This window comes from Muscardinus avellanarius, assembly GCF_963383645.1.
Source record: "Muscardinus avellanarius genome assembly, chromosome: 15".
Lineage (NCBI taxonomy): Eukaryota > Metazoa > Chordata > Mammalia > Rodentia > Gliridae > Muscardinus > Muscardinus avellanarius.
In genome coordinates this window covers 64,402,471-64,416,274 of record NC_137801.1, presented here as the reverse complement: position 1 = coordinate 64,416,274, position 13,804 = coordinate 64,402,471, and the positions used below count along the sequence as shown (strand labels likewise).

Genomic DNA, 13,804 nt, shown 5'->3' with positions numbered 1-13,804 from the left:
GTGGGGGGAGAAACCTCGTCTAAGGGAAATGACCCCCTCTCCTCTCTCTAGGGCTAGAATCCTAGCACGGTTATATTCACATGATGCAGCTGTTGATACTAGAGTTTAAACAGTTGAAAGCTTGAAGATTTAAACATCATTTATCTGGGAAATCAAACTGATGCATGAATGTATTCAGAGCTGACTGCATTCTGTACAACCATTGTTTGGAGGTTTGGCTTTTTTGGCCTGAACACCTGCCACCTGCAAGCTTGAGGCCTCACTGTTTGATGCCCTTTTTTGTAATAACCCTTAGTTCCACTAACGTTTTCCTGCCATTAAAGATACTGCCCACAAATTAAATATTTTGCTTATCCCAAAAACATTCACCAGTAATTTCAGTCTTTTTAAAAAATTTACTATTAACCTAATTTTGTAAAATACTACCAGTTTGAGCTTAACAATGGATTTTTCTCCTGTTTCCTTTTTGGACAGCAAAATATTCAGGTACTGGGCTGTAGCAGCATACAGGGATCTGAATAATGTTACAGAAGAGGAATCTTTAGGCACTAGGGAAGAAATGTGGGCGTGGCATTTACACAGGCCAAGCAGCAGTGGTGAAGCCAGAGAGGCCAAGCTGTTCCTAAAGTACAGACTTTGTCTGTCCTTCCTTCCTTCCTTTATTTTTTTGTGATACTTGAGCTTTACCTCCAACCTAATTTTTTATATTTTATTTGGAAACAGGGTCTCACTAAGTTGCTGAGAGCCTCACTAAGCTGCTGAGGATGACTTCGAACCTGCAGTCTCCCTGTCTGAGCTCTCAAGTGCTGGGATCACAAGCGTGCGCCACCACAGCCGGCTCAGCGCTGCCTTCTCTCCGCTCTGTGGTCCTGTTGTGCCATCTGATTCTTACTACAAGATGTGGCACGTTGAGGCTGCGGCCTCGTCTCCTATACAATGGGGACGGTATATCCAGGGAACTGTAACAGGACCATACTGTCAGTCCTTTTACTAATCTTGAAGACATGATGAGGGCAGCTCACATCTGGGGTACTTTGTAAAATAAAGTGTTTTTGACACCTTGGAGAAAACATTGGATTGTAAAACAACAAAACTGGGAGTCAAGACACCTGTGGTTTAGTCCTGGATACCAGTGATCGACCCTGTGGCTTGAGTTCAAGCTGCTCCTCTTTGGCCAGTCATTCACTCCCTTAGTCTAAGCGACAAATCTTTGCACCCCTTCCAGGAGGTCAGGTGGTAAACCTGATGAACCAGCGCCTGCAAACAGGCTTTACAGAGAATGAAGTGCTCCAGATATTCTGTGACACCTGTGAAGCTGTTGCCCGCCTGCATCAGTGCAAGACTCCCATTATCCACCGTGACCTGAAGGTAACAGCCATGCTGTTTATTAGGTGCATCTTGCTGCGTATTTCCTATACACTCCAGGGAATGTCAAGGAAGTCGAAGGCATGGCCTGTACTTCTAAGTATGTTCTGCTTAGGGAGAGAAAATGCAAAGGAAAAAGGATAATTCGGATACCGATTTTGTGACTTACATAGCCTCCAGCAAATCTGTTTTAATTATAAAATTTTTGAATATGTTGTTTTTATTTTTCTTGCTCTACTCCCAAATAGTTTTCCAGCATCATGTAAAGTAATATACTAACTTGAATAGTGTGTTAATAGTGATGCTTGGTTTTGAAAGTCCATCTCGTGTTTTACAAAATCTATTAATTGATTATTTGTAAAATTGGTCTTACTGCTTACCATCACTCGTGCCTTTCATATTATGGCCACTTGGCAATATTAATTGAGTGGGATTGGCGCTCAGTCAGGGGTCGGCTTAGCACTGACTGAGTACCACCTATGTGCCATGCGCTCTCCATTTTATATATGCTGTCGGAGGGAGACATTCTTTAGTGTGTGTGTGTGTGTGTGTGGTGTTGGGGATTCAACCTATATGTCTTCTACCTCTAGGCTACACACACAGACCTATTTTATTTATTTTTTATTTATTTGCTAAGTTGCTAACAGCCTCACTAAGTTGCAGAGGCTGGCTTTGAACATGGGATCCTCCTGTTTCAGCCTCCCAGGTACTGGGATTAAAGCATGCACCACCACACCTGGCTTCATTACATTTTATTTGTTTGTTTGTTTGTTTGTTTGTTTGTTTTTTATTTATTTATTTTTGGTGGTGCTGTGGATGGAACCCATGGGCTTTCTACCTCCGGGCTACACTCCCAGACCTTTTTTATACTTTATTTGGAAACAGGGTCTCACTAAGTTGCTGAGAGCCTCACTACGTAGCTGAGGCTGGCTTCGAACCTGCACGATCCTCCTGTCTCAGCCTCCCAAGCGCGGGGATTACAAGCGTGCGCCACCACGCCCGGCTTCATTACATTTTAGAAATGAGGAAACTGAGTAGCACAGGTTTACGTGACTTGCTTAAAGTTGTGTAACTAGGAAAGAACAGTGCCTGAACTTGAATCTAGCTCTTTTGATCCTAAATTATAATTCCTTTTCATTATACCTGTATTTTAAGAAATGTGCTTCATGGCTAATACTTTGCACCAGCATCCCCTCATGTGATTGTTAAATGCAGACTACTAGGTTCAGCACTGACTCTGTTAGGCTAAGATTTTTGTGGGAACGTCAGGGAATCCCAGGGGATCTTACCTTAGTAAAAGTAAGTTTGAGGATTATAGCAGCATACTTAGATTTTTAAAAAAACAAATGTGATATAATTCACACACCATAAAATTCACCTTTTAAAACATAATTCAATAGTTTTTACTACACTTATAACACTGTGTCAACTATCGCCACTCTCTAATTCCAGAATATTTCATTGTCAAAAGAAACCCTGTATCCATGAATAATCCTTATTCCCCTCTCTTGCCTTAGCCCCTGGCTATTACTAATCTACTTTCTGTCTCTGTATAGTCTCTCTCCCTCTCCCTCTCTCCCTCTCTCCCTCTCTCCCTCTCTCCCTCTCTCTCTTTTTTTTTGAGGTACTGGGTGTTGAACCCAGGGGCATTCTACCTTCAAGCTATACCCCTAGCCCTATTTTTCATTCTTTATTTTGAAACAAGGTCTTACTAAGTTGTGGAGGGCCTCACTAAGTAGCTGAAGCTGGCCTCAAATTTGTAATCCTCCTTGTCTCAGCCTCCTAAGTACTGGGATTACAAGTGTGAGCCACCATGACTGGTTCTATTCTGAACATTTCATATACATGGCATCATATAATATGTGATCTCTATGTTTGATTTCTTTCACTTAGCATGCTTTTAAGGTTCACCTATGTTGTAGTATATATTAGTACTTCTTTTTCATAGCCATATAATATTCTGTCGTACAAACCTGGGCCTGGTGGTACATGCTTGTAATCCCAGCATTTGGGAGGCGGAGACCAGAGGATCGCCGTTTGGGACAGGCTCAGCTACTGAGGGAGGCCCTTTGCAACTCAGTGAGACCCTGTTTCAGAAATAAAAAGACTAAAAAATAGGGCTGGGGGTGTAGTTCGCAGATACAATGCCCCTGGGTTCCATCCTCAGTACTGCCAAAAAATTAATAATAATAATAACAAAATATAAATTCTGTTGTACAGACACACCACATTTTGTTTATGCATTCATTCATTCATTGATGGACATTTGAGTTGTTTCTACTTTTTGGCTACTATGAATAATGCTGCCATGAACATTCATTTACCAGGTTTTGTGTGGACCTATGTTATAAATTCTCTTAGGTATTTAAGAGTAAATTTGCTGGGTTATATGGTCATTTTGTATCTTAGCTTTTTGGAGAACCTTCCAATCATTTTCCAAAGTGGCTAGACTGTTTCACACCTATCAGCAATGCTAATGTTCCCAGTTTCTACCCACCCTATCAAAATCTGTTATTGTCTTTTTTTATTTTAACCATCCACATGGCTGGGAAGTACAACACTGGCATTCCTGTGTTTAAGGCAGTTAGCATATGGGAGGATAGTATGGAAGTCCAAAAACCTTAGATAGCTATCTTCAGTGTATGTCTGGAGAGGTACACCGGCCTTTTTATATGAGGAGAAAAAAGAAGAATGCACCTTGGTCCATATTTCTTATAAGCCTGCTAAAATTACGTTATTTTATTGTGGCGGTCCGGGTATAACATGGCTCCTCCCCTCAAGATGTTTAAAGTGGTGAGAAGATAGAAGTGAAGTACTTAGGTTTGAAACAGGAAAGAGGCTAAATACAAAACTCTACGGAAGACAGTGATGAATAGAAGATCGTAGTGTTTGGTCAGACTGTGGGGACAGGTAGCAGTGGTTGAAACTTTTGAAGTTTGGTAGGATATGAATAGTCAGAGAAAATGAAGGGCAACAGGCAGAGAGAAGTGCTGGAGGGCTGCTGTGTCAGCCTTTTTTTTTTAAATCACTCTGACCAAAATACCGGATAAGCACAACTTAGAGGAAGAAAGACTTACCTGGGGCTCGCAGTTCCAGAGGTCAGTCCACGATCCGCTGGCTCCAAGGCGGGCACAGGGCAGCAGGGCTTCAGGGTGTGTCCGAGGAGGAAAAGCTGCTCCTGACCTCATGCCGGGAAGCAGAAAGACTGCGAGGAGGGGGCCAAGGATGGCACAGCCCCTGAGGCCGCACCCCGCGAGCTTCCTAACACATGAGCTTTTCTGTGGACATTTTTAAGTCCAAACCATAATAATTGCCTACAGAAGGGAACCGCAGGTGTGTGAAGATGAGGACGTAGGTAAGACTGGCCCATGGCCAGTTGTAGACCAGGCTAGAATGACTGCGGGTCACTACTCTAAATATGGTCGACACCTCTTTCCTGGTTGCTTTTAACAGGGGAGTCAAATTCTTGGTTTAGTCCTAGTAGCACATGTGTTAGACAGCTTTTGTCATTTGTTGTTACTATAACAAATTCCCTGGGCCATCAGTTTATAAAGAGAAAAGATTCATTTTGCTCACAGATTCGTTTTGCTCACAGTTTCAGAGGCTCCAGCTCATGACCAGTTTGCCCTGTTGCTTTTGGGGTTGTGGCATCGTCATGACAGGGTGTGTGGCAGAGCGAAACCAGTCAACTCGTGACCAGGGAGCAAAGGAGAGAAAGAGGAGGGGCCCAGTGTCCCAGTCTCCTTTCAGGGTGCACCCCAGTGGCGTAAAGACCTTTGCCAGCCCCACCTCTCAAAGCTTCCACCACCTCCCAATAGCACTCAAGCCTTTAATGAGCCTGTGGGAGATGGTCCAGATCCAAGCAATAGCACATATATTTTTAAGTGGGAACTAGCACCCACATTTAAGGACCTGCCTTCTGTCCTTGCAGCTTGCCCTGGAGAAGAGTTTGTGAGGGCACAGAAATGAGGGAGAAGTGTGGCCAGCAGGCTGCTCCTGTGACCTTCGTGATCTTGAACCTCCTTTGAGCCCCGCCCCCCATGCCAGATGGAGTTAGATTTCATATTTTTAAGTATTTTACTTTCAGTTGACATAATACTTGTATATATTTGCACTCTGGTTCTGTAACACTGTGTGACTGATACGCGCAGATTTGTAAATACTGTTAGAGTATTGACAAATGCTGCTCATTTACAAATGGTAGAGATGAACATAGGCACCTCCTCCATACTGCAAACACAAAGGGCGCTTGCTCTCTGCTCTTCTCCTGCGGCCTTTGGCGCCTTTGTGATTCTCCCTCCCTGAGCCTCGGAGGCAGCGTGTTCTCCTTCCTCACATCCGAGCCTCAGTCTCCTCATCCCTAAAGTGGAGATGACAGCACTTGCCCTGCAAGGGTAGGTTGGATGAGAGAGTGTGTGTGTCAATTTCTGGGCATATCTGGAAAAACAGACGCCTGAGAGGGCACAGCGGTGAGAACAAGGGGAGGAGGCAGAGAGGGCCATAGGAGAGCCTTGAGGAGTACTCTTCCTGTCCTCCCTCCCTCCCTCCCTCCCTCTCTCCCTCTCTCCCCCTCTCTCTCCCTCCTTCCCTGGGATTGAACTCAGGGGAATTCTACCTCTGTGCTATACTGTGAGTCCTGTTTTATTTTTTATTTTTTGGTGGTACTGGGGTTCCTGGAAGCCCTTCTACCTCTGGGCTACACTCCCAGACCTATTTTTACATTTTTATTTGGAAACAGGGTCTCCTAAGCCAGCATGCGAGGCTGGCTTCAAACCTGCGCGATCCTCCTGTCTCTGCCTCCCAAGCGCGGGGATTACAAGCGCGCGCCACCACGCCCGGCTTATTTTTTATTTTGAAACAGAGTCTCACTAAGTTGCAGAGGGTCTCGCTAAGTTGCTGAGGCTGCCGTGAAACTGCAGACCTCCTGTCTCAGCCTCACTAGTACTGGGATTACAAGTGTGCACCAGTGTACCTGGCTCCTATTGCTATTTTTTAAATGAAGTTTTCCTTTATTTAGCTTTCTTTTTAAAATTATTTTTTGTTCGGTGCACTGTAATGATCCATCATATTGGAGGTATAGAGTAATAGAAGCATACATGTACAGAAGTCGTGTCGTGCCAGATGATACCTGTCCAGCCCACACATTTCCAGGAGAGTGACCCCTGTGGCGTGGATTGCCGCTCCGGGGAGGTGGGTCAACACAGCTGAGTGGTGGGACCCTGGGGCGCAGACTCAGGGTCTCACCTGGGGACCCAGAGTAGTCAGTAGCAGGGCTAAGAAAGCAAATACTCCTTTCAATGAGCAAGCAGCTCGTGAAACATTTCCCCGGAATCAGGTGAGGCAGCCGCAACAGTGAGAGGCTGCCACACTCCGCCCCCAGTGCTTGACCCTGGCACTCAGAGACGTATGCCAGGGATACAGTACTGGGCTCTGTGGTCATTGAAGACTGTCTGACATGCTGAGGCAGCCCGAGTTTGCCTGCCATGACTCAGGAGACCAGCTCTGTTCCCCTTCCTCCCCACCTTGGAGCTAGGGAACATAAGCAAGGACTCTGAAGAGGCCTGGACTGTGCCCTGCAAGTCCTTGCTGTCTGCTGAGTTGCTGACACTAGGCACCACCTGAATACTTTCATTAGTGTGTTAGGCCGTGTTGATTCCCCTAGTGTGCACGTGTGGGCAGTAACCTTTGCCTGCTGTGCCTCCACTGCCCACCGTCTGCATAAAAAGCCCCACATGCCTCCATTTCCCAGCACTGTCATCGCAGCACAGAGCCTCGGCCACTCTGAGCTCCAGCTCCACGTCACTGCTGGAGTGCAGCCAGAGCCGAGAAGCTCTGTATTCTCCTGTTGGCCAGAAAGTGCCGAGTGCTGCTCCTGGAGCAGGATTTCTATTCAGGGAGGAGGCGCCACTGAATGCAACCTAGGGGACGCAGGAAAGGGCACAGGCAGCGCCCCGGAGCGTGCCACCCTGTGCGGTGTCTGTGTGGTCACATGCAGAACCGAGGAATGGCCATGTGTGTGGTCCCTTTCTAGTTACATATAGGACATAAGCTGGAAGCAGCCCATCCTTAAGCAGCTTATGTTCTAAAAATAGCCACAACTGAAGTACTGTCCTGCAGATCTCTCCTTAAGCACACCATTGTGGCCCTTTAATTATTTCCCCCATTTTTAATTTTTATTGCTCTGAGGAGAGCTATAGATCATTACCACAGATCCTGAGGTCACAGGTCCAGGAGGGTCACCTAAATTAGCCCTTGCTTTTTACCAGTGAAGAAACCTTGCTACAGAAAGGCTGTGACTGACCTACATTTAATTAAGTGATCACAGCAGAGCAGAGACTAAGGTTCCTCATCCTGTTGCTGGTCCTGTTTTATTGTATGATACTGTGCTAGTTGCCCATGTACTAATGAACAGGGAATGAAGGGTTAAGGCTCAGCGAGTGCATTCAGGTTGAAAAAGTCATAGATGTCTCCTTTTTTGTCAGAAAAGAGATTTTGATCCTGAAATATAATAGGATGAAGATGCTTGTCCCATTTTTAGAAGCACAGGCTTGAAGACCTGCATTCATCTAATCCTCCTCGTTTCCCAGTGGTAATAAATTCTCTGACTGAAATGTCTCGGTGCTGTACCCGTTTGGAATAACATTGAGATGAAGAGGTCAGTGGGAGGTGGCTTCCTAGACCTTTCGGCTACAGCTAAGAGCAGAGTTTGGGAGTGATGGCTTTAATAGCCCTCCTAAGCTGATAGGTTCTAAATAGGTTAGCAGCATTGAACTTTCAGAGCTGAAATATTGGAAGATTGTGAGCAGCAGTAACCAGTCTCAGGCTTACCTCCTGAGGGGCTTTGCCAAAAGTGACATCACTGCAGGCTCTGAAGTGTTCAAAGTTAGTGTATGGTACCAGTTGGTCGTCTGGCTTCCGATCTCCTCTAACCTGTCCTCACCCATCTTCCCCTTTGTGTAGCTTCCCAGCCCGCCCACCTCCCCACTGGGCCATCTGCTTCTGCCCTCATGGTCTTCTTTCTCTTACCTTCCCTTTTGCCAACCCAACTCCTAAAATGGCTTTGCGTGCTGCTGGCCTGTTCAAAATGCTGCACGCCTCCCGAGTGGAGGAGTGCCTTCCTCACTCAGCCTTCCCCTTGACCATTTGTGTGGTCCTCTCTCCTTTACTCCTTTCTTTTCGCCAGTCCGAACTGCCCACACTCCATAACCGCGTGAAGCACATCAGCGCAGTGGGTGAGACTGGGTCCCAGCAGGCAGGCAGCCCGAGCCCATTCCTGCCCTGCTACCCTTGTGGCCTTGGCTGGCTGAGTCACTTCTCTGGCCTGCTTTCCTCATCTGGTAAGGGGGACAATACAGCTTTGTGAGGATTACATGAACTACTGTAAGTAAAGTGCGTGGGGAACTGTCTGGCACGCAGTAAATGCGATTAGCTGCTGGTAGCATTACCATCATCATCATCACACCTGCCTCTACTTGACTCCCATTATTAGTTTCTCTAATCTAAGTTCTTTACTTCCAAGGCCTCGCATTATCTCAGCCATGACAGCCCTGGCCTACAATACGTCCTGCTCCAGCTTTCAGCTTTCTTTGCAGTACTAGTGCCAAACAGACGGGTCCCTCAGGCTGAGCCCCCAGCCTTAGCCCCTCTAGCACACGCCCATCTCGGGGCCTTGGTGCTGACCATTCTCTGCTCAGAGTGTTCTTCTGCCAGACGGACCGTGGCTGCTCCTTCATCAGGCCTCCGCTCCCTCATCAGGGAGACCTTCCCTGACTGAGCTATTTAAAGTGACTTCCCTCTTTACCTTACATATATTAACCTGTTGGAATTTTTAAATAACACTTTTTCACTACCAGATAATTATAATTAACTTCTTATTATCCCCAGTTGGACTTTGTTTTGTTCAGAGCTTTATCCCTAGAACCTAAAATATGCTTGGCATGTAGCAGGAATTCAAAAAGTATTTTTCATAAATAAATGCTCCTAATCCTTTTTTTCGAGGGGGTACTGGAGATTAAACCCAGGGGATGCGGTATCTCCAAACTGCACCCCCAGTGCAAAGACTCTCTAGGTTGCTGAGGTCCTCGCTACCTTGCCAAGGCTGTTCTCAAATCTCTGACCATCTGTCTCAGCCTCCCAAGTACTGGGATTACAGGCATGTGGCACCACACCTGGCTATTGATTCACACTTTTATAAGGAGATTTACAGTTTGCTTTCATGTACAGTCTTCTTCTTGCTATGTAGCAATTATGGAAATAGTGTCAGTTTCACTTTGCAGATAAGAAATAAACCAAGAGAAACTTAAAGGACTTGGCCAAGGTCAAACCTCAGAAATAGTGCTTGAGGGTCTCCTTAACCCCCAAGCTTCCAAGCACCATGTCTGTGTTGAGTGTTTTTGTGGGTTGGTTGGTTGGTTTTGGTAATGGTGCCAGACAGCAGCAACGGTGGCCAGAGGGACCTTGGAGGTTCTCACAGAAGCTCCAAGTCATGGGACACACTGAGAAGGGGTGAAGGGTGCCGCATTTGCTAAAATGGCTGCTGCCAAGAGATTACACCTTTGTAATCTCGCTTGACCCTCCCAGGAAGTGTGCAGATAGTCAGAGCAGGGGCCACTGCTCCTCCAAGCCAGCACTGTGTCTCTTCTTCATTCTGCCTTTGTCTGCTTGGTCCTCTTCCCTCCCTGGTAGTGATTTTGGTCCCTCCAACTACCGTGTTTGTATTTTGTTGTAAATCAACTTTTTCATTTTCTAGATATGCATTCCACCGTTAGAAGTATAGAAGCTGGCTCAGAAAGGGAATACCCACACACAAAATAGAAACATGGTTTCATATAAGCCCTATAAGGTGCCTGAGGCCAGGGAGGAAGGCTGTTCTGAGTGGCACTGAATCCGTGATCTTATTTGTAACATTTAAGGGCCCTGGTATGTGTACAGTTCTAGACTAGGCGCTGTGGTGGATACATAGGCATACTGTAGTGTCCCAGTTCCAAAAGATTTGTATTCTATTTGGGGATGGTAAATATAAATACCTAAGAAGTAACTGGGCATGCTGGGGCTTGTCTGTAACCCCAATAGTTAGGAGGTTGAGGCAGGAGGATGGCAGGTTCAAGGCCGCTCTCAGCAACTTAGACCCATAGCAACTTAGCAAGACCCTGTTTAAAAATATAAAATCAAGCCGGGCGTGGTGACAAATGCTTGTAATCCCAGCACTTGGAGGCTGAGACAGATCGTGGTTCGCAGACAGCCTCAGCTACTTAGTGAGGCCTTCTGAAACTCAGTGAGATCCTGTTTCAAAATAAAGAATAAAAAAAATAGGGCTGAGGTGTAGCTCAGAGGTAGAATGCCCCTGGATTCCATCCCCAGTACTTCATAAAAAGTAAAATAAATAAATAAATAAAAATATAAAATCAAAAGATTTGGAGGTCGAATGCTCCTGGGTTCAATCCCAGTACAGTAAATAAGTATATAAATAAAAAGTAAGAAGTTAAATACCAATCCACAGAAGATTCTGCATGATTAAGAATGAGTATTACAGACCAAATCTTGGCAAGTGTTTTCTGTAGAGTGCTGACAGTAAATATCTTAGGCTTGTCAGCCACACAGTTTCTGTTGAACCTGCCCGGCTCTACCACTGGACAAAAGCATCCATAGGCTATTGACTAAACAGCCAAGGGTGTGGCTGCTTGGGCCTGAAGCCTTTCTGAGCCTGCCTATTTACAGTATGTTTTGTAGGGTAGTTATGGAAGATTTTATGGGGAAGTTGTGACGTGAGCAAGGTCTTGAAGAATAATAGCTGGGATATGATTGGTAGAGAGGAAGCAATTGAATAGAAGGACAAAATAAGTAACATAAAGAATGCTTAGGAGACCTTGAACAGATCAGCCCATGTTACCATTTAGGTTAGATATTTGGCGCCTCATTTTCCAGATTTCTATTATAGGAGCATTTCTGAGCATAAAGAATTAAGAAAGCCCTGTCTTTAAACTCAGTCCAGTGCATTGGACAAGAATAAAGGCATCCTGACCCCTACCATAATTGAACAGTAGAGAGAGGGCTTTCTATAATTGCCCCGCTTCTGCTCTGCTTCCTGCCCTGACAAAAATAGAATTGTTCATTACCAGAGTTAATTTACTTAGGATCACTTCTTGGCTCTACCACCTATTAGTTGTGTAACATTTAGTAGGCAACCTAATTGCTCCAAGCCTCGCTTTTTCCATCTATAAGATGGGGATAATAATAACGTTGTTATTGTGAGAACTTATTGTAATCATCCATGGAAAGTGCTGAGTACAGTAGTACTGGCAATAGTAAGAGCTTATTAAATGAAGTCTACTGTTTTATAATCTCTAAATTAGATTGAAAATGATAGCATTGCTTTATTGGAACTATTTAAAATTCCTAAAGTAAATATATGCTCAAGGTAACTTGACTGGTATGTGTGTGATGTGTGTGGTGGTTTGTGTATGTGTGTATGTGTGTGTGTTGAACTGATGAGATTCATAAAAGCTATAAATAATAGAAACATTTGCCTGTCTGAGTCTTATCTAAAGGGAACAAATCTGTCCTACTCATCTTTATATTTCTGTGATTAAGAATTCTTCATAACCAGGCATGGTGGTGCATACCTGTAATCCTAGTACTTGGGCAGCTGAAACACGGGGATTACAGGTTCAAGACCATCACACAGTAACTTAGCCTGACCTAATTCCATAAAACAGGGAGTGTAGCTCAGGGGTAGATTGGCCCTGGGTTCAATCCCCAAGCCCCTCCAACAAAAGAATTCTCCATCATAAGAGCATGTCTGCACAGGTTTATGACCACTGTTCACTGTTTCTGTGGCAAATACCAAGGTCAAAATCAGAATAAAGTGGCTCTAGGTTAGTAGTACCGTCAGGTGTACCGGTGCCAGTGCTTCCAGTCCTCTCTGGCAGAACAGTATAAACCTAGGACTCAAAGACTTCCTGCAGAGGAAGTTCCAAGGAATGTAAGTTAACAACAACAAAACTCCTCTCAGAGCAATACTGTGAGTGAAGTTCAGTAAGAAATAAGAAGGAACAAGAAACAATGAACTGCAGAATTAGTTTGTAGCAAAGACTGTAAATAATTGGGAGCAGGAGATACACAGGAAAAATGTACTTAATTTTAGAAGAATTAAAAGAAAGTTTAGAAACAAGAGACTATGCCGGGCGTGGTGGCGCACGCTTGTAATCCCCGCGCTTGGGAGGCGGAGACAGGAGGATCACGCAGGTTTGAAGCCAGCCGCGCGCGCTGGCTTAGGAGACCCTGTTTCCAAAAATGAAAATGTAAAAATAGGTCTGGGAGTGTAGCCCGGAGGTAGAAGGGCTTCCAGGAACCCCAGTACCACCAAAAAAAAAAAAAAAAAAAAAAAAAAAAAAAAGAAACAAGAGACTATCATAAATGATGAGATTTTTAAAAAAGAACCAGTCCTAGTAGGGCCTGCATATTTGGTGGCTCCTGTCTTGCTTCTGACAGACTATAATTTGGTCTATTCCCATCAACAAAAATTTTCTATGCCAAGCACTATAGCAATGATTAAGAGATGATGTTCATCTTTAAAAGGAGCCTGTAGTCTTCTCTTGCTGTTGTTTTCCAAAGGTGATCAGTCTTTGGAAGACTGAAGACAAAAGACAATGGAAACCGTAGTATTATTGGCCTAACAAGATGTTTTGGCTGCCATTTTACTACCCAGCATAGCCAGGTCTGTCCTATAGCATACCGGCCAGCTCAGTTCTCCTACACCAAGACTTAATCAGTTCATCTTGAGAACATAGTACCACTATTTTGGACTTGTTTTCATTGGCAGAGTCCTTCCATACCAGGGATTTCTTGAGGTTTAGGTCCATATAAGGTCCCTGCTACTTAGAACTCCTAACTCATTGCCCAGAGACTTCATATATATTTAACTAGGATAATCTTAACAGGGAAATTGGCCATTTACTCCCAGGCATTTTATCACTTTGAAAAGTCACTGAAATATAAAAAAAGTATAGACTGAAAATCTTAATCTACTGTAGGAAAGACATTGTTGCATGTACTTAAAAGGTCCAAGTGAAACAATTTCATTCATGGAAGAATGGCATACTGAAGGAAAATGGGAACAGAGTGGCATTTGTCTGGGTGGGGGCCTGAGGAAGTTTTCAAAAGGAGGTTGCCTTTGAAGCTGGGCATGGTGACTTACACTTGTAATCCCAGCATTCAGGAGCCTGAGACAGGAGGATCATGGTTCGCAGACAGCCTCAGATACTTAGTGAGGCCCTTTGCAACTCAGTGAGACCCTGTTTCAAAATAAAGAGTAAAAAATAGGGCTGGGAGTGTAGCTCGGAGGTTGAATGCCACTGGGTTCCATCCCCAGTCCCGCAAAAAAAAAAAAAAAAAAAAAAAAGGAGGTGGCCTTTGAACTTGGCTTTCAAAGCTGAATGAT

At 44.7% G+C, this 13,804-nt stretch overlaps 1 protein-coding gene across 6 annotated transcripts in view; it reads left to right on the top strand.

Moving 5' to 3' along the window:
- The window catches only part of AAK1 (AP2 associated kinase 1), a gene marked incomplete at both ends in the record, with an annotated part of 196,073 nt that overhangs the window by 120,250 nt on the left and 62,019 nt on the right, over positions 1–13,804 (top strand). For all 6 annotated transcript variants that reach the window (XM_080711261.1, XM_080711260.1, XM_080711265.1 and 3 more), the window contains one exon: positions 1,226–1,368. In XM_080711261.1, the coding sequence (XP_080567387.1) occupies positions 1,226–1,368 (143 nt within the window). The remainder of the gene's footprint in view (positions 1–1,225; positions 1,369–13,804) is intronic.